General features: G+C 52.1%; 1 protein-coding gene and 1 long non-coding RNA gene across 3 annotated transcripts; one reads left to right on the forward strand and one right to left on the reverse strand.

Moving 5' to 3' along the window:
• Positions 1 to 3,067: 3,067 nt before the first annotated feature.
• Positions 3,068 to 6,537, reverse strand: LOC129063251 (uncharacterized). The gene is made up of 3 exons (XR_008528334.1): positions 5,787 to 6,537; positions 4,622 to 4,726; positions 3,068 to 3,305 (listed from the first exon to the last, which is right to left on the reverse strand). It is a non-coding gene; the product is annotated as an uncharacterized LOC129063251 (long non-coding RNA).
• A 320-nt stretch (positions 6,538 to 6,857) lies between these two features.
• CLN6 (CLN6 transmembrane ER protein) lies at positions 6,858 to 23,581 on the forward strand. Of its 2 annotated transcripts, XM_054565229.1 has the most exons (8): positions 6,858 to 6,997; positions 13,679 to 13,793; positions 16,944 to 17,042; positions 18,093 to 18,281; positions 18,573 to 18,628; positions 20,197 to 20,319; positions 20,883 to 20,996; positions 21,980 to 23,581. In XM_054565229.1, the coding sequence occupies exons 1-8, from the start codon at positions 6,921 to 6,923 to the stop codon at positions 22,248 to 22,250; spliced, it is 1,044 nt and encodes a 347-aa protein (XP_054421204.1). In that variant the 5' UTR covers positions 6,858 to 6,920; the 3' UTR covers positions 22,251 to 23,581. The 2 variants fall into 2 exon arrangements, with proteins under 2 accessions (XP_054421204.1, XP_054421205.1); XM_054565230.1 differs by lacking the exon at positions 20,883 to 20,996.
• The last annotated feature ends 1,007 nt before the right edge of the window (positions 23,582 to 24,588 follow it).

The following is a 24,588-nucleotide window of genomic DNA, read 5'->3' on the forward strand; positions in this document are numbered from 1 at the left end:
ACGATTTGTACACAAACATTCCTAGCAGCTTTATCGCAGTCACCCAAACTGGAAACAGCTCAAATGTCCTTCCACTGGTGCAGGAATTAACAAACGGGGTACATCCAGGTAATAGAATTCTACTCAGTAATAAAGAGAACTGAACTCCTGATACATCCGGTGAGACAAATAAATTTCAAAAGCATAATCTTAAGTGAGGAAACTCAGACAGAAAAAACTAGATTCCATTTATGTGAAACTTAAGAGAAGATAAAAGATAATGACATAAAAAAGACCAGCGGCCGTCAGGGGTTGGGGCGGTGGAAGTGACTGCAAAGGGGCACGAGGACATTTGTTAAGGAGATGGAATTATTCTGTGTCATGGCTGTGGTGGTGGTCATAGCGAATATACCTTTGTCAAAACCCATTGAATTATACTTTAAATTAAATAATTTTATGTGTAAATTATATTTTAATAAAGCTGATTTTCACAAAAATGACGTGGCTTGAAGCTCTCATGTTTCTCAACAAAACCTGAGACTAGTTTATTTAAGTTTAACCTTAGACTCATTTATCAGGCAGGTCAGTGGGTCTCAGAAATTCCTGAGGACCTGATTTTGGTGAGAAGGGCTGATTAGGGCTCTAAAACCAGAACTTCTATGCTGGTTTCTGCTCTGGGAATCCAAAGGTTCCACGCCCAGGAGGAAATTCGGGGTCACTCCTATGATGTGGAACAGGATATTGAACCACCTGGAGGGGTTAGAGGGGACCCAGGTGACAGCCACCCCTTAGATGACCTCACATTGGTGCTGAACTTCAAGTCTTTGTGTCTCCTCTGGATTAAGCATTGTCTTCCCAGAGCTTCCCACTGGGAAACACACTTCTTGCCACCAGGGCAATGATGAGTTGTCAAGCTCTACCACCTTCTCTGAGCCCCCCAACAATCTCAGAAGGGGGCATTTGTGATCATCCCCATTTTACAGGTAAAGAAGCCAAGACTCAGAGTGTGGGTGGCTTTTCTAGGATTACACGCCCCGAATCAGCCTGGATGGGGCCAGATCCTCCCTACAGCTTCTCTCTTCAAAGCCCTCGATTTCGGCAACATGACTATCTGTTCCAGGGAACAGCTCTTCTACTTTGCCAAGGTGAGGCCTATGAAGATACCTCCAGGAAAAGCCAAGAGTTTCCCAAGACTAACAGCTTCATGTTTCTGTAGCACTGCAACAGCTGATTAAATGTCGAAGTCCGACCACCCTGATTTCAGAGTTGACAATTCTTAAACAGCTTTTAAAAGCAGATATTTATTACTCTTCATTTGTCATGGCTGTGGGAAAAAGCCTCGCTCAAACCTGCATGGACTGTCTGGCCAGGCTGTTTTTGTGGTGGTTTCCGAAGCACACAGTCCCCGGAGGCAGGCTGCCCACGTTCACTTAAGGCTACACTGTGGGCAGGCTGTGTGGCCTTAGGTGAGTGGCTCAGCCTCTCTGTGCCTGAGTTTCCTCATCCGGAAGCAAGGCAAAAATTATTCCTACCCCCTAGGGCTGTTGTGAGGGTTAAACAGGATAATCCACATGAAGACTGGAGCCCAGGGCACAGCACAGAGCAACTGTGTGGTAAATGTTAGTTGATGGGAGTGAAAGAAAAGAAAAAAACCCTGAATTCCTTTCTGGGCTTTGAACCTACAAACTCCTAAAACATAAAACACCATGTAAATTCTGGTTTGAGAGTCCTGCCGTGAGCCTTTCCCCCCACAGGCTCAGAAGCAGGTCCTTAGGAATTCTTCTGAGGCCCACTGATCTGCCTGAAGAATGAATCTAAGATCAGACTTAAGTAAATGTTGCTATAGAGTTCACGTAAGTGATAGGGATGTGACATTAGGAGAGAGGCAGGCCCTGGGATCCCCTCTCAGCTTCTCCCAGCTCTGAGCAGTGGGTGGGAGGGAAGGGGATAGCTGGGAGCAGCTCATCTGGGCCGCAAGGGGGGAGGCAGCCTTCTGGATACGAGTCAAATTTATACCCACATGTAGAAGAGAGTGATCTCTTCCACTGAGGAGGAAGGAAAGAGCACAGAATCTACTCTCGAGGCTTTTGCGCAAGTGTGCAAGCCCAAGGTAGTGAGCTGTCCTCTCCTCCCTCCCTCGTCTGTCTGGTAGGAGAGGGGACAACCAGAACTGTGCACCACCTGGCCTCTCTGACGGGCCCCGGTGAGCACCTGCCTCCAGCTGAGCCAACCAGAATCCCCCCATGGGAATTCACACTCATTCTGCCTGTCACTTGGGTAGGAGATAAACTTGGAAGCTTCCATGCTTCCTAGGACACAGGAAAAGCTAGTCTTCAGAGAGACAGAAGGACAAAACAGAAGGGGTTGGAGGGAGGTGACTTGCTGGGTACTCTAAGTCCCACCAGTTCTTGTTTGTACCCAAGGCCCAGCTGCATCCTTATGCTTAGATTCCTTAAGATGCCCTTGTACCTTTATAATAGAAAATCCACCTGCCCCCCCCCCAAGAAAAAGAAAATCCCATTTTCTCATCAACTTGTCCCTAGTTGCTTTTCTTTTTAAAAAAAAAAAAAAAAGATTTTATTTATTTTTAGAGAGGGGAAGAGACAGAAACATCAATGTGTGGTTGCATTTTACATGCCCCCTACTGGGGACCTGGCGCACACCCCACACATGTGCACTGTCTGGGAATCGAACCAGCGACCCTTTGGTTCGTAGGGCAGCACTTAATCCACTGAGCCACACCAGCCAGGACCCCTAGTTGTTGCTGGCAGTCACAACCACAAGAATCTTAATGAAAGCAGCATGAGGCAAACACCTCTTCTCTTTTCCTACAGTGTGACTTCTGGATACCCTCCCAGCTTCCTAAAGAGTGACTTTAGCCTGGAGAAGGGTGTCCTATAGGTGACATCAGCTAACAGGGACAGTCAGTCCCCACCTCCTTCTATGTCCCCTTAATCTCCCTCCAGTACCTGGGGCCTGTCCTCGTGCAGCCTTCTAACCATGCACAGTCCATGTTTCCCACATGCAGGTCCCTAAATCAGGCATAACTGACCCTTCCTTGTCCATTTCCTTTGTCCTCCTGGGTTCCAACATCTGAGTTCAGGGGTCACTGTGTCATGCCTCCCAGGTGGTGGCTGCAGTCTAACAGGGGTCTCCAAAGCCTTTGGGGACAACCCAGTGCAGGAAGATGTTTCGGGGGAAAAAATTTTTTTTTAATTCTTAAATTGACTTGATGGTAAGAGAGCTGGAGTAGGAGTAAGGAGTCTGGATTCTGGTCCTGGCTTTGCTTATAACTTGCATGTGACTTCAGTCTTCAGTTTCTTCAGCTGCAGAATAAAAGAAATGGATGAGATCAAAGGCTTCCCAGGGAGCCCTGTTGAGATCATCACCTTGGAAACCGCTAGGGAAAAGGTGATGACACCCGGGGCTCTGCTTCTCCGCTCTCAGTGCAACCCCACTGGTACCTGTTTTATCCACTGAACATACTTGTCAGATGCTGTCTTAACCCAGGTTCCCCAAGAGGCAGAGTTTGAGGCAGAAGCGTACGTGCTAACATTTTAGGAGGGCATGCAGTGCCAGGAAAGCTGACGGCAGGAAAATGTAGTGAGACCAAGAAGAATGAAGAGCGCACCAGTGCATTGCTGAGCTGGCCACGATGAGCATCAGCTGATGCAAGGTCTTGTGGAACCTTCTTTAAAGAGGCCACGTGACGCTTAGGGCAGTTCCTCCAAAAGAAGGAAAAGATTGTGCCAACCCGTTTCTTGTTGGTCAAAGGTTCACTCCATGGAGTGCCCAACACTCCTGCACTTCTGAGGCCAGAATTTCAGAGGAGGTGGGGGGTGCAGCTGGCTTGTGCTGAAATGAAACAAGTGGCGAGGACCTGGAAGACAGCTGGGGCTGAGAGGAGCTAAGGCAGTGCATTAAAAAGTATCTGGAATAGCTATAATTGAGAAAGAGTGAGAGCATCTGCTAAAATAAAAGTCAAAACCACTGGGCTGCATAATCTGAAAGGGCCTTTCCAGCTAAAAAGTTCCTTGTTGCTGTTCACTGAAATGGCAGCTCAGAGGACCGAGATCATTTACCAAACTTGTGTGCAGGAACTGAGTCCCCAGAGTCACAAGCAATATCCCTGGAAATGTGTATCCTTCCTCGGCCAAGAGTTGGGCCAATGTTGCTCTACCCCACATCCCTGAGAATTTCCGTGCAATCTTAGGGCTCTACAGATGGTGTTTTTAAAGAGTCCTGTTAGGAGGGGACAGAGAGGGACTCATATCTCGCCAGGCTGCAGGGAGTGTTCATCTTGTTCTTTCAGGAAAGCCTGGCTTCCCTGCCAGCCTGGACTCCCTTCCACTCAAGGGCCAGCTGCTGGCTTCAGACAGAACACAGATTTGTTGGTATTTAAGGGATTGGAGGATTAAATGGGTCAGAGAGGCCCCCTCCACAGAGCCTCATCCTGTAACGGCTAGAAGCCCACCCCCGGGTGTTACTAAATCCATGATCACATCCTGGGTGCCTCATGTCCCTTCCTTAGGAGCCCAGCAGGCTTTCAAAGCGAATGAGAAATTGGGGTCAGTGCGGGGAGCCTCATCCTTCTTCTCAGGTGTGAACACAAATCAATCTGCAGATGGAAGATCTGACTCACCAAAATTAAACCTGGGATCCAGGCTGCCATTACAGGACCTTGGGCACATGACTTCAGCTCAGGAGACTGATTTCTCTCTGCTTCAGAATAAGGACATCACCGGCTCTGCTTATGAGTGGTGGGAAGCAAGTGAGAGGAAAACAAAAAAGCTACAAATCAAGCACACCCTTCAGTGGAGCAGGAGGGGAGCAGTCCTCCTAGGGAGGGGCCTGGACTGCTAACTGTGAGCACTGCAGTGTGGCCTGTGGCCTGTGGCCTGCTAGAGCCCAGTCTGAGGCCGATGGACAATGACTGGGTGCAGGCACCTCCCACAGCTGAGATAGGACATTTGGGCTCTGGTCAAAAGAAGAAAAAATCCAATGCAAGTGTCCCAAGAGAGAACGCAGGGAAGAAAGTAGAACGGAAATAGGCATAGTTCTGACCCCTCACATCATGGAGGAACCATCAGGTCTAGGAGACTACTGTAAATAACAAACCCACCAGAGCCAGGCTCTGCGCTAAGTGCTGCACGTGCATCACTTCACTTAATCATCACAACCCTAATGGAGTAGATGCCACAGCCTTCTTGTTACAGATGAGTAAACTGATGCTGAAAGGGGCTGAGCAATTTGCCTAAGTGTCACAGATACGGAGGAATAGTTCCAGGATTGAAACACAGGCAATCTGCCTCCCAGACTCTTGTCGGTCTTTGCCGCTTGTCTCTCTTCTCACAGGGACGCTGTCTCCCCAGGAAGCCTCTTAGTTTCTGATTGTCATCTATATTCCCTTGACACACAAGTCTGTCCACCCTGCTCACAGGTCTGGCCTAAGCTTCAGATCTAAGGGTACAACAGCCTTCAAGATTAATGTGCCCAAGGATGAATTGTCACAGCAAACCTGCTTCCCACTTTCCCACCATGACATTCAAGTCACAGCTAGGATACTTCCCACATGACTCAGTGTCATCAGCTTTCTCCTTCCCACTGTCACTGTTAGCAGTACAACCCCCTCACTAGAACAACTACGCCCCTCACGCCCTACCTCCCCGTCTCCAGTCTTGCCTTCTCTCATCTATCCCCACGCTGTGACTGGAAGGGTCTAAAACGCAATATGGCTGTGCCACGTCCTTCCCCTATACCCTTATACAGCTCCCGATTGTTCCCAGGATAAAGGCAGGGGGCCTTACCCGGGTCAGCTGTTACTCTTCGACCCAGCACTCTGGCGCTCTCACTGAACTTGTTTCCGTTCCTCCAAACACCAGCATACCTCTGGATGCCGGCCTTCCTTCCCGGCTGTTCCCACTGCCTGGAACATTCTTCCCCACATCCCGTCGACCCCTGCTCAGACCTCACTGTCAGCTCATAAGCACAAAGTCACGTCTGGGACGTCTGTCCGCCAAAAGCCTGTCCGACCCCAAGGCCTCCAGGTCTCTGCCCGCACAATATTCAGTACTTTCTGCTTCACACCACTTACCAAGCCTCCGCTCCCACCCCCAAACCCTGCTAGAGCGGGGTTTATCTGTTCCTGCCCGAAGATGCGCTTCTCACAGCAAGAATTTAGCACACGTTCAAATGGGAGAAAGGGAAAATGACATTTCCAATGCGACAAAGTCCAAGAGGGTGACAAAGACAGAATTGAAATCTGCATCGCCTCCCCGCCCCCCAAACTGAAAGAATTAGAGGGTCCTCTGAGTGCTGCCCTCCTATCCCACCGATTATTTATTTCCTAGCGTCGAGGGCCAGAGAGGTGACATTAAAAAAAGCAACGTCTTCCATCTGAGGAAGGAAGGACATGAATCCCCCAATCTTCCTTGTCCTCACAAACTAGGGAAACCCGCCTCGCCTCCTCCCTAGGGGAGCATTGGGGTTAGCCTTTCCGCAGGTCCCTACCCAACTCCAGACCAATACTCCGGCCTCCACCGGCTCTGGGAAAGCTTCCCAGCCCCGCAACGCTGGCGACCTCAGCAAACCCCAGCCCCTACTTGTCCAAACGCGCAGCTCAGACGGGCCTCCGCCCCCGCTTCTCGCCGGAGACACCGAGATCGCTGCGTTCTTCCCACCCACCGCGAGCTCGCCCCGCCTTCTTTGCTCCTTGGGTCCTTTTCCGGGTCCCTCCCTCTCTAACCTCCGCCGTCAGCCCCGCCCCTGCGTCTCTGTCTCCCGCCCAGCCTCAGGCCTTGAGCTCTCCCGCCGGCCCGCCCCAGCCCGCCCCAGCCCGCCCCCGCGCGCGGTATTTGTTGTCGCCGCCGTCAGGCCAGTCGGGCCCTCTTTGACTTAGGAAAGCAGGGCCGAGGAGCCGGCCGGCTGGCGGCGGGGCAGCCATGGAGGGCACGGCGCGGAGGCGGCAGCAGCCAGGAGCGGCGGGCGCGCAGCCGGGCGCCTCCTTCCTGCAAGCCAGGTGGGCGCGCTCCGGCGGAGTGCAGCGGAACCGCGTCCCCGCCACGTGATGGGTGCGGGCGGCCCGGGTGGACCGGCTGGCTGCCCGGCACGGCTGGAGCGGGCCCCGGGTGGGTCAGAGGCCGCCTGCGGGTCGGGCTTCCCTGCTCTGCCTTTGCAGTGCTCTGTCGCCTGAGCCTCGCCTCCCATTTCGTTCTTTTCTTGGAGGCGCTCCGAGACCTGCGACCTGGCCGGTGCTGAGACAGTCACTCAGCTTGGAAGACCTCCCCAGGGGCCTTAAACACTCCGGGCAGGGGCGGCAGTCCCAGAGGACACCACTGCTCACTCGGGACCCCGACGCGCTTGCAAACCTGAGTGCCACCTCCAAGATCTCGGGACCCCGCAACCCTGATTAGGACGTGGATCCTGGTGTTATTGAGGAAGCTCACTCCTTGTCCCGGGGAACCCAAGATTGAGAATGTAAATGTAAGAGGGAGAAGTGTGGACGCTCCTCTCCAGAGAAAGAATGAGGAAGGGCTCTTTTCACGTGGTCGCCGTCTGGTTCTCAGCAAGGGGAAGACGTTATTGGTTGATGTAGTTGGGACCAGGCAGGGTGGAGGAAGAGGCGCGGAAGCCACCTTTTAACCTTTCCCTCCATTCTGCTTTAATCCCATTTAACAGACTAGAAACATTGTAGATCAGCAGGCATTCATTGATCATCTCTAGTGCCCAGTGCTGTGCCAGGCACTACGGGGGTGGACAGGGTGAAGCCGGGAGGGGCTCACAGTAAGGAAAGAGGAAGGAGCTTCGAGGGCTTCGTGGAGGAAGGGGTACTTGAGCTGATTCGCAAAGGACTCGGTAGGTGTCACAGGGAAAAAAGGCTGTTCCAGAGGGAGTCTGGGGAAGGGCAAAGAATGCGATGGTCCTGGAGCTTTCTAGGTGTACAGTGGCAAGAGGATGCAGACTGGTTGTGAAGGACCTTTAATGGCCAGGCTAGGACCAAAGTGCAGAATTTAAGGAGACACTCTAGGGACATGGTACAACCCCGAGAGTGAGTGCCTACTTAAGAGTTGGGCTCTGTGTGCCTCACACTAGTTCCTGCTGTAACTGGCAGGTTAAGGATGCTGCCTTTATTCTGTAGGTACAGGAGAGTCACAGAACGTTCTCTTGAGAACTAGTGTGCTCAGAGTTGATCCTAGGAAACTTGTGGTATGATTTCTGATGAGGTGGGAAGTCTGAGGCTTGGCTGAGGATAACTCTTTCTCCTGCTACTGAGGGACATCTCGGGTCAGGATCCCTTTCACGCTGGGAGTCTGAGTGCTCTGAACTGTGGGAGCTCAATTAGAACAGTCTGTGGGTATCAGATGTGGTCACCACTTTCTCTCAACATGTGGGCCTTCCATGTGCAGCATCTTAGTCTTTTTGTATTTTGCATATGGGGAAACTGAGACCCAAGAGTTTACATCATTTGCTGGCAAGAACCAGGGCCTAAACCCAGGGCTTCTGACTTCTGGCTTCTGCTCCTACTACTACACTTTAGCTGCTAAGGAGCAATGCCTCTCTTTACTCCTGCACGGGCTCCCTATCAGTTAGGATGCTCCCTGGGGATGGGGTGAGAGGCTGGCTCTCTCTCAGGGTGTCTCTGTCCCCTTCACTGGGTGCCTCTGGGCCTGTTCTCCATATCATTGCTGCTCTTCACAGGTAAAATCATCCTAATTCCTAGGATGCATGAATTTCCTCTGCTGCATCCTTACACACCTCTAATGACAAGGTGCTCATTACCTTTTAAGGTAGCCCATTCCTGCTCTGTTGACAGGTTTTTTTTTTTGGTTGGTTGGGGTTTTTTTTGTTTTGTTTTTTGGGTTTTTTTGGGGTATTGTAATCAAACTAATACATGCCTGAGATCCAATAAAATACCCAGAGGGTTAGAGTAAAAAGCAACGGTCCCCTGTTTTACTTCTTTCTGGCACTAGACACAACCATGTTAGTGTCTTTTAGCTGTTTCTACCCATTAGTCATATATCTAAATAATAATAATAAACACTATGTAGCAGTTTCTGTGGACCATGCCCTGCTCTTAAGTTTTTGCACATATTTTGCACATCACCCACAACTCTTGATGTTGGATCTATTATCCCCTATTTTACAGATGAGAACACTGAGGCCCAGCACGTGAGTAGCTTGCGGAAGATCTGGTTAGTGGTAGAGCTGGGATGTGAACCTGAGTAGTCTCCAAAGTCTGCACTCTTAAAAGTTCTGTTTAGCTGCTATTTCTTGGTTTATCAGTTTCACCTTTTAAGCTAATGTTTACCAACTGGCTTCTTGCGCCTGTGAGTTAGCTTGCTTCTCCCTCCCTCACCTTCACAAGATGATGATTTTAATCACTATTTTTAGTTTTTCTCTTTGTTACCATTATAGCTTCAGAGAATACTATATACCATTATTTCTTTTTTGGTCAGTTGTAGGCGGCATCTCTTGATAACTTTTCAAAAGGAGAATGTTAGTCCTCTACCTACTCTACCCTTTGGCTATCTTTACCCTTTCCTCCAACTCTTGTTATACATAGTTTACTTTAATGTTGTCAAGGTTGACAATATTCAGCTGCTGTTTTTTAACCATATTGTCTTCAGTGTTTTTATCTGGATTGATTCTAAACTTTGAAAATCAACAGATTTCCATTAAATAAGCCATATAGTGTTCCCTACAGAGCCAAGTCATATTTAACAGTTACATTGGCTTTCTTACATTGCTTTTGTTTTTCTTAGAGTTTCTAATTGCCTTTTTTCCTCCTATTTGCCTTTATTTTCTCATATTTTGTGGAAACTTTGCATCGTGTCAGGTATTTCACCATTCTTTATATAGAACCTAACTTACTCTGTGAATAGCCCTCTTCGTGGTCCCTGCTTTACCCCACCATGGCCAAGGCCTCTTCCTTTCCTGCTAGGCAGTCTCGCAGATGCTGCCGACCGCTTTGAATATTTCAGCTGCATGGTATGCGCTCCCCAGCTGTTGCGGTATCAGTTTCCCCATATGGTAGACTTGGAACCCCGTGGAGGAAGGAAGGCCAGCCGTGTTTCGGGTTACCTGCCATTGTGCTGTCACTCTTGTTCTCAGCAGTAGTCTGTGATGATGGAGACCTAGAGCTGGCATAGACTTGGGGGCAGGGGGTGTCAGGGTGTGAAGTCTGTGGAGTCAGCAACTTGGGACAAGCTTATGGTTGTTGGTCCCCAGGACAGGGTAGGCAGGAGAAGATGACTTCACCCTCCGTGATCTGCCTGCAATGGTCAGAGATCCAACAGCAAAGAACAGATGCTGATCAGCGTTTCCCAAGTTGGGAGTCTGCCCCATACCTGTCCCATTTTCCCTGCCCTGCTAGGCCAGACTGGACTAATGGCAGGGATCCCCCTTAACTGAGGTACCTCCTGAGGGGAAGGAGGAAGTAGTTACTGAGTCCCTATGTGGACACAGCTTCCTGAGACCCACGCCTACATGCTTTTCCCATTAAGAAACGCCGATTTATTATTCTATCCATCCATGCATTCATTGGTTTGTTTCTTGTATGTGCCCTGACTGGGGATAGAACCTGCACCCTTGGCGTGGCAGGATGACGCTCTAACCAACCAAGCTACCTGGCCAGGGCAGAAACATCATCTCTTACCAGAAGAAGCAGGGAATGGGCAATGGGGTAACCAAGGAATAGTCGCTACAGCTCTTTACTACAGTAGGCTTTCAAAATGCCTTTATTCCCTGTACCAAACATCCTTCTCTTGGCCCAGTTTGGAGGTTTCTAGAGCAAAACACTGCGGGGTCTTATCCTCCTCCATCCAAGTTCTTCAGACCCAGCGGTTATCCTTATCTGCTGCTCTTGGAGGCCTTGCCCCGTGGTCACTAAGGGGGAAGGGCAGGGTGGAGCCTCCATACCAGTCACTGGGCTCAGATCCCTGAGCAGTCCTCCCAGCCAGTTTCTGCACAGCTATCCAACCTGAGGCTCAGCCAGCCCTCCGCCCTTCTCTTTCTCCCTTCCATAAACCGGGCATCTCAACTCCATGCAGTGCCTTTCTCATTTCCACCTCCAGGCCTTTGATCCTGTTCTCCTGTTGCTTTTCTGCCTGGTTAAATCCTCCCGTCCATGCTTTGGGCTCCCTTCCTCCTGGACTTCCTGTACCTCTCCAGGCTGCCCTGACCCCTCTCTAACTTGACCTCCTAATGTGCTGCACAGCATATTCTAATGAACAGAAACAGAATAGCAAGCAATGAAGAGCACAGGTCTTAAATTCATGGCGACCCGGGTTTGAATCCTCTGCTCTTCCGCATTCTTGGGTTGCAGGTGACAGAAAGCCAGTGTGAACTGAAGCACCGTCAGCAAAGTGGAACGTATCGGCTCATGTGGCCAAATCACGGGCCTTGGGGATGCCTGGACCTGGGTGTGTGAAGACTCTCAGAGCTTTTTCTCCTGCTTTTCCTTGGTCCTTTCAGCAGGGCTGCTTCATCCTCACTGGGCTGTCTCTTGAAGCTGGAACCTCGGCCACAGGCAGCTCTAGGTTTGCATCTTAGCCCCCCAGCACCAAAAGGGAAGGAGGGCTTTCCACAAACTCTAGTTAGAAAAGTCCCACTCGGTCCAGCCTGGGTTACTGGCCATCTCTGTGGCTAAGGAAACTTTTTTTTTAATTGATTTTAGGGAAAGGAAGGGGAAGAGAGAGAGAAAGAAACGCCGATTTGTTATTCTACCCATCCATGCATTCATTGGTTGTTTCTTGTATGTGCCCTGACTGGGGATAGAACCTGCAACCTTGGCGTGGCAGGATGACGCTCTAACCAACCAAGCTACCTGGCCAGGGCAGAAACATCATCTCTTACCAGAAGAAGCAGGGAATGGGCAATGGGGTAACCAAGGAATAGTCGCCGCAGCTCTTTACTACAGTAGGGGTGACATTGGCTAAGCACTTATTGCATGTAAGCCTCAGTCTCCCCATCTGTAAAACGGGGGTAAAAGCCCTGCTTCCTCGTATTGCTGTAAGGATGAGATGAGACCGTACAGGTGAGGCTCTTGGCATAGCACACAGTCAGACTCCATCCGCGGTGGGGACACTGCGTAGAGGGGACAGGAAGACTCCGCTGACCTGGGAGGGCCCGCGCCACCTGTCTTGTCTGTGACCAGAGGATGATGAGATCCCTGGGAGCTCGCCTTCCCAGCCTCACAGTTGCTCTGCCAGCCCAGTGTGGACCATCCTTGGAATTGGCTGTAAAGGATTCTGGAAAGTCAAGGAAGCAATAGCAGCCTTGACAGGAAAACCTCTGGGGTGCCTTTAAGCTAATGTTTGCCACTAAAAAGAATGAGTAACTGGTAATTGAGACTGTTTCAAACCAGCTAGTAATCACTGAACCTAAACCAGGTACTGAGCTGAGAACTCTGGAGAATACAAATCCATGCCACACCGTGTCTGTTCTCAGCATAAATGGAACAATGAAACGCACACCTCAATCATCTTAAGAAGTAGTGGGCTGCTTGTCCCTGGACATGTGCAAGTAGTGGCAGGGATGCTGAGAAGTGGATTTAGACTGACGGGAAGGTGGGTGAAGTGAGAGAAACCAACGGTCACTCCTCTTTCTGAAGGTCTGGATAAGAGAGGAACACTCCCGCCCTGTGATGGGTCAGGCTGGGAGTCAGAGATGAAGCGCTCCCTGTAGTGGAACTGGTGGGGCTTTAAGAAAAGCTTCATCGGGGAAACCTTCCTGGAGAAGGCGGCACATGCACTGTGGCCCTTGAACTTCAGCTCAGCTGTAAAGAGCAGAAGGCTAAATGTTTTGCCGGGGTGGGGGGGGGGGCATCCAAAGATGTATTGTCGTGTGGTGCTCCACTTTTTACCGTGGCTGTCACACCAGCTTGTCCCTGCTGGCTTCCTTCTTAGGTTTCACTGTAGACTGGTGGGAAGAGGGATACCAGCAGCCCCATTCATACCGGCTCCTGGTTCAGGAACCAAGTGGAGGGAGGCCCTGTTCATCCAGAGTCTACAGTCTTTAAGGAAAATTTCACGAGAGGGCTGCACCAATAAGGTGCAGCTCAAGTCACACGCCCATCCCACAGACCAATCATGGGGCACAGTGATAGGATGGGGGTTAAAAATAGAAGCTCTGACACCTAATCATGTAGATTCACATATGTGGCAATGTAACGGGGCAAGTTACTTAATACCTGGGGTCTCCATTTTTTCACTTGTAAAATGGGGGTAATAGCCCAACCTCAAAAGGTTTCTGTGAATATTAAAACGATTAAATGAGATGATACATGTAAACAGCTCTAATACTGCCTGGAATACACCAAGTGTTCAATAAAGGTTAGCTGCTACCATCCATCATCATGTTCCATGTTTTTCAGCTGCGTTTGTATCCTTTGCCCCATTTGATTTCCTCATCCTATAGGTGAGGCAAGCCGACACGTACTATGCCTGTTTGGCAGCTTCCTTCCTGGATCCCAGAGGAGCTTAAGTCAGGGCAGCTGGAGTTCACTCCCCGGCCACCTTCCCGTTGGCCACAGGCCCAGACCCCAGTATTTCCTGCAAAATCCTTTTCCTAGAACTTAATTATGTGTGTTTCCTTCTGCTCCCAAATCCCCGGACCTTTGTGTGGCTCGCTGGTGGCGGGCGGCGGGGAGATGCCCATGGGAGGAAGGGAGAGCACTGATGCTCGCCTGGTTCGTCTGCAGGCACAGCTCCATCAAAGCCGATGAGGCCGCCGGCACGGCTCCCTTCCACCTCGACCTGTGGTTCTACTTCACTCTGCAGAACTGGCTTCTGGACTTTGGCCGCCCCATTGCCATGGTGAGTGTGAAGCTGTGGACAGCCCCAGCCAGCAGTGAGGAGGCTTAGTGAGACTTGAATTAGCTGAGTGACCTTAGGCAAGTCATTTCCTCTACTGGTAAACAGCAAGAATAGGCCTGGATGGTTTCATGTCCTTTGACTCTGCGACTGTGGCGAGGCAACTGCCAGCAAGCAGGGGAAGGGGTCAGGGAGCCTGAGCACTCACACTGTGCCACCACTTCTATCTCACCTCCAGGCCACCAAACTAGAGGAGTATGGGAAGGGAGGCAGAGCCTCCCCCCTGGCCATCCCCACAGCCTCGGAATAGTAGTATTTTTCTGGAGGTGGAGTATAGGCTGATTTTCCAGATAATGTATGACTCTGAGTCTCAGGTAATTTTTATGCTACCTGGTGAAACTCCCCTTCCCTCCAAGGCTACTTCATGTGTCAGTGTACAGTGGTGGCCTCCACAGAGGAGATTAATACTGAACAAGCACCAAAGCCCCTCACTTGTAATAGACAGATGGATAGACAGGTAGATAACAGAATGTGAAAAAATTGAATGAGGTACCACCACGTACCAAGCTGTTAATTTTTGTGTGGCGGTGGTAAAAATAATATCCTCTGCTGAAACTGACCCCTTATACATGCTAGTGATAATGTCAATTAGCAAAGTCCTTTTGGAAAGCAGTTCATCAAGGTGATAACTACTACCTAGAATAGTGCCTAGCACGGTAAGTGCTCAGTACACTTTCAGTGAGTGAATAATAATCGTAGTAAGGTAGAAATAGCAGCTAACTTACATTAAGTGCTTACTTTGTTCTAAGCTCTATGTGGTTAAACTTATTTAGTTCTCACATAAACACTACATTAATCTCAACTTTATAGATGAGAAGACTGGAGGACAGAGAGGGTAACTGGCTCAAGCTCACCCACTGGCAAGCGGGCGAGCCAGCATCTGCACCCAGGCACTCCGGCCCCACAGCCCACCCCCTTCCCTTCATGTGTCTCTCCAGGACCCTGATATGTTCATCCCTTCTGACACAGTCAGATCTCTTCCAAGAATCTACCCTGAAGACGTAATCAGCCAGAGACATAACCTCTCTACCCAAAGATGTTCATTTCAGCATTGCTTACAATAGCCAAAACTTGCAAGTGATTTCAGTGTCCAGTAGCTGGGACTGGGTCAATCAGCTTCACTGTACCAATTATAGAGAATACTACCTGGCCATTAAGCAGGGATAATGGATACTATAGAGCAACCTGAAATGTTTAAGGAGAAAAGAGGTCCCTAAGTGGCATGAATTATTGACTGATTACAAGTCAGTTACGATCCTAAGAATCTTTTTTGTTCTTTATTTTTATTGTTTACGTTATTACAGATGTCCCCATTTCTTTACTCCATAATCCTAACAATCTTATTATATACATGTTTCAAAGACGAAGGGGACGAAGAAGAGCTTTCCTGGCAGTGTGTCGGGGAGGCATTATGGTGGATGCTAGTTCTCCTTTCTGCAGACTTTTTTTTTTTTTTAATGTAGGAGAAAGAAAAGGGACAGAGTCAGGAGTCAGGGCATCTGATCAGGCTTTGGGTGACCATGGGCAAGCCATTGTCACTTGGGCTTCGGTTCTCTCATCAGCAAGAAGACTGGCAAACTAGCTGCTCTGAGCCCCCTTCCAACATGAAGGTCCCACATATCGGAGGACAAAGGAACTGCCCGTCAGACTGGTGTTCTGGGGACAGGAGAGATGGGGCCAGGACCAGGCTCATGGCTTTGCTTACTCATTAGGACTCAGTCTCACCCTGCCTAGAGTTGGACTTGTGGGGAGAAGACACATTTGAAAAGCTCACGTATACACGGGAGCTTTTCAAATGTACGCACGATAGCCCCAAACTTCTAATAATTACAAAATTAAACTATTTACCAGTTTTTAAAGTAATAAATATTAGCTGTAGCAAGTCAGTTCACACCCAGGTGTATAAAGTAGTGAGACTCTCCCTTTCCAGTCCTGCCCCTGACAGTTTGGAGGACACTCTTCCACTCCTTTCTCTACTCATACAGACACACGTGCACATCCTTTTTGACAGGCGGTATGTTTTACAGGTTTTTATAACATATAACACATCATTTCTGTTAATGGCTACTGAACCTTCTTTATCTATAATAAATATGTACTATAGTAGATTTGATTAGTCCTATTTGGTTGAAGAGTTGGCGTGTTTCTGGTATTTTGCTAACACAAAGAGTATTTCAGCCACCATACAGGTCTTGCTATAAATAAAGATAAAGTGCTACACACAGGAATAAGAGAGAAAGAAAGAAATTGAGATTTCTGTATCCTAGGAATTGTATTTCCGCAGATTAATCTCTTATCCAGTGTGGCAGTTTTGAATTACAAGAGTAAAAATTTTTAAGTTTTTATTGAAATTTTGGGTCATTACACATGTTCTCAATCAACGGATACTAGAAGTATAGGTTGGCGGTGTGTGTGTGTACAATACTTTGACCGTGAATAAGGATGTTCACTCTGACCTCCACAAAGCCAGGACTTCCTGGGGTAGACCAGAAGGATGAACTGCCCCTGGCCTGCTTCCTTTCTCCAGGGAGGTAGGAAAGGAAGAACTAAGGCTACTTTGGAAAACTCACTTATTTTCTCCTTTGTTCCCTGATGTATTCTCTTGATCCGGTTTGGAAGTAGTCCATCTGCTCAGTGGATAGGGCATTTTTCCATACCTGGGCCTAGTAACCAGAAGAGCTTGTCATCATCAGAGGACGTGGAGTACCTGATCCTTAAGAGTCCCTGTAGACCACTTGGGCTACATTTCTTATGTTACAGATGGGGAAACCCTAGAGAGGGGAAGGTCACCAGGAAAGTTGGTGGCACCAATGAGTCCCAAAGGAGCCTCCAACTACCAGGCCAGTACCCAGGGACATTTATTTAGTACCCACTGTGAGAGGCACAGGCTCAGGCCTGGATTTGTGTGTACCGTGTGCCTGGGGACAAGTCCATTTGAGTTCTCTGCAACTCTGCTTCTCTGTCCAGGGACTGCCAAGGGGATCCCAAGAGATCACAGAAAGAATGAAGAGTGTGTGAAGGGGGTGGGGGCTGACTCCCCAGGGGCCTCGCAGGGCTCTGCCTGGCGAACCCACTCCTCTCCTTGCTCCCCAGCTGGTGTTCCCTCTCGAATGGTTTCCGCTCAACAAGCCCAGCGTGGGGGACTACTTCCACATGGCCTACAACATCATCACACCCTTCCTCCTGCTCAAGGTACAGTCCCAGTGTCCCTGCCCTTCCTTCCCACCCTCACTGCCACCTCCAGCCAACAGGGAGCTGGTACCAGCCCTGGGCATGCCCTAAATCAGGCTTGCCTGTGATAGGGGGACACACCAAGAGCCTGGGGGCCCAGGGGAGGCAGGGTGCCTCTGGCTGGGAGGGGTGGAGACGGCCTCCCCAAGAGGAGGTGTTTGATTTGGGGTGAAGGAGGAGAGGCCTTCAGGCAGAGGGCCTAAGGACAAGGCCATGCTCAAGAAACCAGAATACATTTTGGGAGGCTGAAACAGGAGAGGCTGGGTTGCCCTGGAAGAGGGCAGGGACCAGTTAGAAAGGCAGGCGAGGGCCAGGTGACAGGAAAGGCAGGAGCAGAGGGGGAGCTCTATCCTCTGGCCTGGAGACCCTGACTTCGAGATGCCACTGGGAGCAGACTTAGCCAGGGCTGCCAGCTTTGCACTTTGCCACAATGAGGGCTCTTCACTATCACCATCTACTATCCCCATCATTTTGTTTTTAAATATTTCAAACCTCTGAATGTCAGAAATGTATAATTGCAGAATTCAGAGGAGTCCCCAGTTAAATAATGTAACTTTGGAAGCACCCTCCCTTATCCCATCCCTGTCATTCTTTTTGTGCTTGCCATGGACCAATTGCACAGAAATCCGTGGGTCTCTTCAACAGGCCCGCCCAGCCACCCAGGGGCACAACCCTGGGAGGTGGGAGGACTGAACCTGGCGCCCCGGCGTCTGGGTGGAAGGCCTAGCTGTCACTTCCAGGACATGGCTTGTGTGTCACCTTGAGCAATGAGCGGGCCCCTCTTTCCTCTCTGGGGTACGGAGGTGCTCTTTCCATGGCCCTGCTGGATTTGCAGGTATCATGTGAGACTCCAGAGGCTGGGATGGCCCACTAAAGGGACCCACAATTTATGAGTGACTTCCCAGCGGGTGGCGCCCATCCCACCCCAGATGCGAGTGAGGGAAGCAGGCAGAGGTGTCTCCTATTGTGATGGAGGCGGGATTAAAGCACTGGGACCCCCTGTGACCGCAGCTCATCGAGCGATCACCCCGCACCTTGCCTCGCTCCATGGTCTACGTCAGCATCATCACCTTCATCATGGGCGCCAGCATCCACCTGGTGGGCGACTCCGTGAACCACCGCCTGCTCTTCAGTGGCTACCAGCACCATCTGTCAGTCCGTGAGAACCCCATCATCAAGAATCTCAAGCCCGAGACACTGGTGAGGCCGCCTCGCCCACTGCACCTAAACCCTGGAGGCCAAAGAGATGCCCCCGCCCGTCACTGTGCCGACCCTCTGCCGAGGGCAGTCTGCTAGTGAGGGCACTGTCGCAGCACAAGGCAGGACACCTGTTATTAGGAAATGCGCGCTGAATTCCAGCTGGGCCCCGATCCCGACCACCAGAGGGCAGCGTGTGGGGATTGGGGAAGGGGGCGGACGTGGGGGAGAGTGGCGACGAAGTGGGGGGGCTGTGTGGCCACCCCTCTCACCCTGTTACCCCTATACCCTCAGATCGACTCCTTCGAGCTGCTTTACTACTATGACGAGTACCTGGGCCACTCCATGTGGTGAGTGATGGGGCCAGTCTGCCTACGCAGGGGCCCTGGCGCCCCGCCAACTCTTCCACGGGCCTCAGAGACACCGGGCCAGATTCTGTGCGCTTCGGGCCTCCAGGCGTCGAGCGCGGCAGCTGGAATGGGTTCACCACCCCTACGCGGGCGCGGTGAGGTCCGCTCGGGTGAGGTGCCCCGGCCCTGGCCCCTCCGCCGCCTCCTGCCGGACGGTGCCTGCGATGGCCACTAGAGGGCAGCGATCAGCCGTCCCGCCCTCGCCCGGAGCCTGCAGCTGATGGGGGAGGAGGAGGCCTTCGCACTGATAAACATCCCCCCCCACCCCGCAGGGTGATGCGGGGCTGAAGACCCCCACCATGTCGTGCCGCGGCCTTTTGAGGGTGGAGGAGAGAAGCAGCTGAGAAGGGCCAGCTAGACCAGATTGGGGGGGGGGGTGCTGTTTGTTCTCCCCCCACTCAGAACTCCGAGGGAGAGCCCCTCCCCCTACCCCTCCACTCCGCAAAATTGGGGGTTCAGCCACAGGACATTCAGAGCCTAAGCTGGGAGCAGTCACCCAGTCATCTGCTCCAACCCCACCCCATCCCCCCACTTACGCAGGATAAGCTGGGGCCAGTGGAAGAAGGTATGAGCATGGGCTGACAGCTAGGTAGTGACAGCGACAGCCCTGGACCTGGGGGCCTCGCTCCTCTGTGGGGTGGGCTCTCAGGTCAGACGTGCCCTACACTTGTCACTGTGTTTCCAGGGACTTTCAGAGCCTGCAGGGTTGCTCCTGCTGGCTTGGGGGGTCCTGGACAGGCCTCTTGCCAGCTCTCCCTGACCTTTGCCAGAAGAGCCTTCCCGTGGAAGGCTGGAGAAGGGGGAAGGAGAGAGGCACAGAGGCCTGAAATAGCAGGAGAGGACAGGGGACTGTATGAGGGCCAAAGGAGGGGGAACGAGAAGGGTGGGAGAGGAGACAAGAGGGGACGTGAGAAAGGAAAAGGGGTGCCTGTGTGGGGAGGAGAGAGGGCGGCCCTTTGGAGTGAGTTGGGGAGGGGAGTGCAAGGGTGAGGCTGTGGGCTGAGTGTGAGGGAAGGGGCTTCACAGAGCCCCTCGAGGCCCCCAGCAGGTGCTAGTCTGCTTTTTACTTCCCTGGACCTCAGGCCGCTCTCTGCTCAGCCCTGCTGCGTCCACCTGTTTCCAGCCAGTGAGAGGCCGGGGCTGCTGTAACCCTACAGCACCCTACCTCAGGCGTGACACCCTCTGACGCACATGCCATAAGTGAGGTGGCCAGAGCAGTGTGGAAGGGACATCCCGACCTCCCCAACCCCCGACCAGCCTGTGGGCCTCTTGAGTTGCATGTGCCCAGGGAGCCGGCCTCATCTCCCTGCTTCCTGTCCCACCCTGGACCCCCTGCACAGGAAAGGCTGGCAGGGACTGCAAGTGCGCTCCCCCAAACCAGGCATTTTGTAACCCATGAGGTGACACTGCACGGGATGTTGCAAGAAACCAGTACAAGGACTCATGGGAAAGAGGGTCTGGGAGGGGCAGCGGGGCAGGCCTCTGAGGCACTGGCTTCCCTGTTGCAGGTACATCCCCTTCTTCCTCATCCTCTTCATGTACTTCAGTGGCTGTTTCACTCCCACCAAAGCCGAGAGCTCAATGCCAAGGGCAGCCCTGCTCTTGATGGTGCCCAGTGGCCTGTACTACTGGTGAGTGGACACTGGACCAGGGGCACGGGATTGGGGGGACTCTCAGTGAGCCAGGCAGTAAAAATGCTCCTGACCACAGAGCTGGTATGTGACCCCAGGTGAGACCTCACCATATTGGAGCCCCTGCTTCCTCCTCTTCTGGGGGGCAGTGACAAGGGCATGTGGTGGCCAGTCTGTTACCCAAAAACCAGGCCTAAGGGTGCTGTCTCCATCCTCATGCCCCTCTACGCGGTGCCCCACCTGCCAGATCCCCAGTGCTACGCTGGGGCCAATAGACTCCATGTCTAACACCAAGCCCTGTAGAGCGCCCTGGGTCTCAGTTTCCTTCCCTGTGGAATGCAGGTAATACCTGCTTGCCTCCCTCTCAGGAGACAGCGAGAACCCAGGGGGAGACCAAGGGGGTTTATAAACTGCAAAGCACCACAGCGATGACAAAGACAGATACAGGGAAAGCCCATGGCCCGTAGTTCTCTGCCGGGTGTCTACTTCCCTCCAGCTCTCTCTTCCCATTAGAGAGGACCCAAGCTCGTACCCCTCCTCTGTCACTTCCACCCTGAAAACAGGCTCCCCCGTGGGATGGTGAGTGTCACGGGAAGGACTGACCCCTCTCTCATGGGAAGCCTTCATCAAAATGGAAAGGACCTTCTTACCTGGAGCCAGCTGCAACCCACCTCCAGGTGGGCTGAGAGGGTCTGCCAGGGTGAATCTGTATGCCCCCCTGAGGACAGGATTGAAAGAAATGAGTGTCAACTACAGCAAGAGGGAAGGAGGGTAGACGCAGGGAAGAGCTTCCTGCCCAGTTTGTACACACAGTGTGTTGGTGCGGTGATAGCTACAGCAGTAGCAGCAACCACTTGTTGAATGGTATGCTTTCCTAACAGAGAGGTACACAGCTCTTGTCAGGAACCTTGAAAACAGGGCCATTTATGCCCCCTTTCTGAGAAAGAAAACAGGCTTTAAGATGTCATGTAAATTCCCAATGTCACACAGCCACAGAGCTATAGTTCCTTGAGTGGAGTGGGTCACCATTGGGTTCTCTCGAGAGGCAGGGGAGCGGACCAGATAACCTCTTAGAAGCCCTCCAACAGGTGTCCCTGAGTTTCTGACCATGTGCTAGGTGATGCCTGTGGAGCTGCAGGGAACCCTGGGAGATCTGAGACGAGATTGTCCCAGCCTTCAAGGAGACAGTAGTCACAACCTCTATAAATTGCAGCTGCATTCCCAAACTCAGGTGTACATAGGAACCACGCTGGTAACGGGAATGCATCAAGCAGACATCAAGTGAGGCAACGGGGAATGGTGGGGATTGTGGCAAACTAGAGTAATGCTCTAATGGGGGCACCTGCTTTCCCCGCTAATTATTGTCATGTGGGAACACAAGTGGAATGTGACCAGAGAATCCAGAAATCCCTATTTTCAGGTATTTAGTTATTTAACTATTGGCAACAAACTCGACATTTTAAAAAATAGTAACTCTGCAAGCCAAGTCACTGTGCTGCACGTGGGCAGTGGCTCAGAGCGGGATGGCCCCGGGAGCCCCTCGTTAGACGAGCTGTTCTGACTGACTGGCCGGGGCCGCCTGGTACCCGGATGGAGGGGAGACACCGAGCAGAATAGGGCTGTCTTAGCGCCCACCTCACCTCACCCACTGGCCCTTTAGGTACCTGGTCACCGAGGGCCAGATCTTCATCCTCTTCATCTTCACCTTCTTCGCCATGCTGGCCCTTGTCCTGCACCAGAAGCGCAAGAGCCTCTTTCTGGACAGCAACGGCCTCTTCCTCTTCTACTCCTTCACCCTCACCCTCCTGCTGGTGGCGATCTGGGTCGCCTGGCTATGGAATGACCCTGTACTCAGAAAGAAGTACCCAGGCGTCATCTACGTCCCTGAGCCCTGGGCCTTCTACACCCTCCACATCAGCAGCCGACGCTGAGTCCCTGGCACCGGCCCCCAGTGCTCTGTTGGCAGGAGATGGGCCATAGCGGGGGCGTGAGCATGGGGGGCCGGGGCTGCGCACGCACGTGTGCATAACCATGACTGAGAACATGAGTGAGAGTACACATTGTGCACATGGAGAGGTAGGTGTGTATGTGCGCGCACATACGTGTGGAGTGTATCATCGGAAGACTCAATTGTTTTGTTCAAGTTTCTGTTTGGTTGGGATCTCTCCAGGGTGGGATTTAGTTTACAGGCAGTGTGTCCAGGCCAAGATATGAGCAGTGCCTTCCTGGGAGCCTGCCTGGAGTCGGGGCCCCTCACTCTCACTGCTCAGGGCTGATCCTTCCTTCCTGGGAAGCTCCTGGTACCTGTACAGGGGAGCCCTGGGTGGGGCTGTGGGGAGGGGATTTGGCATGTCATCTAGCCCCTGGCCCACTCCTCAGACCCACCCTGACCCTGGAAGCCAGGTTACATATGTTACATGAACTTTCTGTGTATTACATGAACTTTTTGTGTATTACTGAGCAAAACATGTCCCTTCTCTGGGTTTCATTTCCACTAGATGGGCCCAGGGTTCCAAAGTGGGTTGGTGGGCTAGTTGCAGTCTCCTCTTGGGACAGCCTGGGAATCGATGAGTAGTTTTATATGGTCACTGTCCTTGTACCCTGAAAGAGGTATGTGCACCCCAGGCCCTCACCCTGCCTCAGGTTGTGCGGGGTGTTGAGCCACCCGGCCCCAAGGATGCACATGCCAGCCTGCTCACCTACTCCCCAGCCAGATGTTGGGGTCTGGCGATAGCAGCTCTCCAGCCACCTCCCTCTGCCAGAAGCTCCGTCTCCATCTTCCAGGAGGGTCGTGGCACTCACTTCCTGTCAGCCTGACTGCAGGTTTTTGAGCTGCAGCTGATGGCAGGGTCCTCAAACCCTTGCCCTGTTCCCTGAACTCCTTTGGGGGGCAGGTATTGAGGCTCCCTGCAGTCGGCCTTGCCTCAGTCTGAACCTCAGGCCTCCTGCCAGGGCCCTGCTCCCAGAAAAGGAAGGCCTCATTCCCAGCAGGACGCACCCCCGCTTCTCCAGGCGCTATGTACAGGTCTCCTCACAGCTGCAGGGATCACGGCCGCGTTCCCAGCCAGCACTGGCCCACGTGTGCTTGTGGGTCTTGAGGGGCCTGTCTTGCCTTCCCTGGGCCCCACCTCCTCCTCTGTTCTCAGGGAGCCCCATGCCTCGGATTCTCCTTTCACGTTGGGGCCCCTCTGCAGCCACTAGGGTTTCCCCAGCCTCTGGTCGGTCCCTGTCTGCTGGCAGCATCGGGTGGTGAGAGGTGTGAATAAAGTCAGTGTGAAGCTGTGCCTGGCTGGGGCTGTTGCTTTGTGAATTTGGGAAGCAGGAGGGAGGGGGAGTCCCTAGAACAAGGTGAGGAGAGTGGCTGGTCTGGGGCCCGGGCAGGAGCCCTCAGCAGACCCCAAAGGCCCCCTCAGTCAGACCCGGCTGAGAGTGGTGCTGCCCCTGGCCCTCCATACCACTTTGTAGGGTCCCTGAGTTGACAAGTGGGGACAAGAAGGGCCTGGGTCAGTCCCAGACCTCTTCAAAGGAGTATGGGGCGGGGCGGGGGGGACTGGCATTGTCAGATAGGGCATCTCCTGGCCTGCCTCTCAGACATGCCACCAGCCCGGTTCAGAGGCTGAAGCAGAGAAGGTCACCTTGTAGGGGGGTTGGGGGCCTAGTTTGTTGAGGTTGGTACTTAGCCTTGGCCCAGTCACTTATATCGGTGCAGCGGCAGGCGGGGCACGGGCCTCAGCCCTTGATCTTCAAAGGTCTCAGCCTCTCCAGGCAGGCAGCCGGAACTTACCGGGCTACTGTTATCAAACACAGCGGAGGGGCAGCTGGGAAGGAGGCTTCCCACACCATTAAGCCCCAGTGCTCCTACCTGCCCAGCAACCTCATTTGATTCCTTCCCTACCTCAAGGACACTGCCCCTCCAATCCCTCTCGGGCCTAGTCACAGAAGGACTTAATAGGCATTGTCTGAGCAGGCACAGGCCTGGTTGTATGGGAACCTTGATAAGAAATCAGTAAAAAAAAAAATCAAATAAAATAAAAGGGATGAAAGTGATTTTAGTTGACCATTGAACAACACGGGTGTTAGGGACACTGGTACCTGCAGTCAAAATTCTGCAGGGAACTTTTATTTTTAATTGTCGCCCAAGGACAGGCCTATTGACTTTTAGAGAGAGACCAACGGATGGGGAGAGAGAGGGAGAGAAACATCAACTAGCTGCCTCTTGTGCACACACCAACCAGGACCAAACATAACCCCGGCATGTGCCCTGACCAG

The sequence above is a fragment of the Pteronotus mesoamericanus genome, unplaced genomic scaffold (genome assembly GCF_021234165.1).
Source record: "Pteronotus mesoamericanus isolate MK-2021 breed Mesoamerican mustached bat unplaced genomic scaffold, CSHL_Meso_final contig_164, whole genome shotgun sequence".
In the NCBI taxonomy this organism is placed as follows: Eukaryota; Metazoa; Chordata; class Mammalia; order Chiroptera; family Mormoopidae; genus Pteronotus; species Pteronotus mesoamericanus.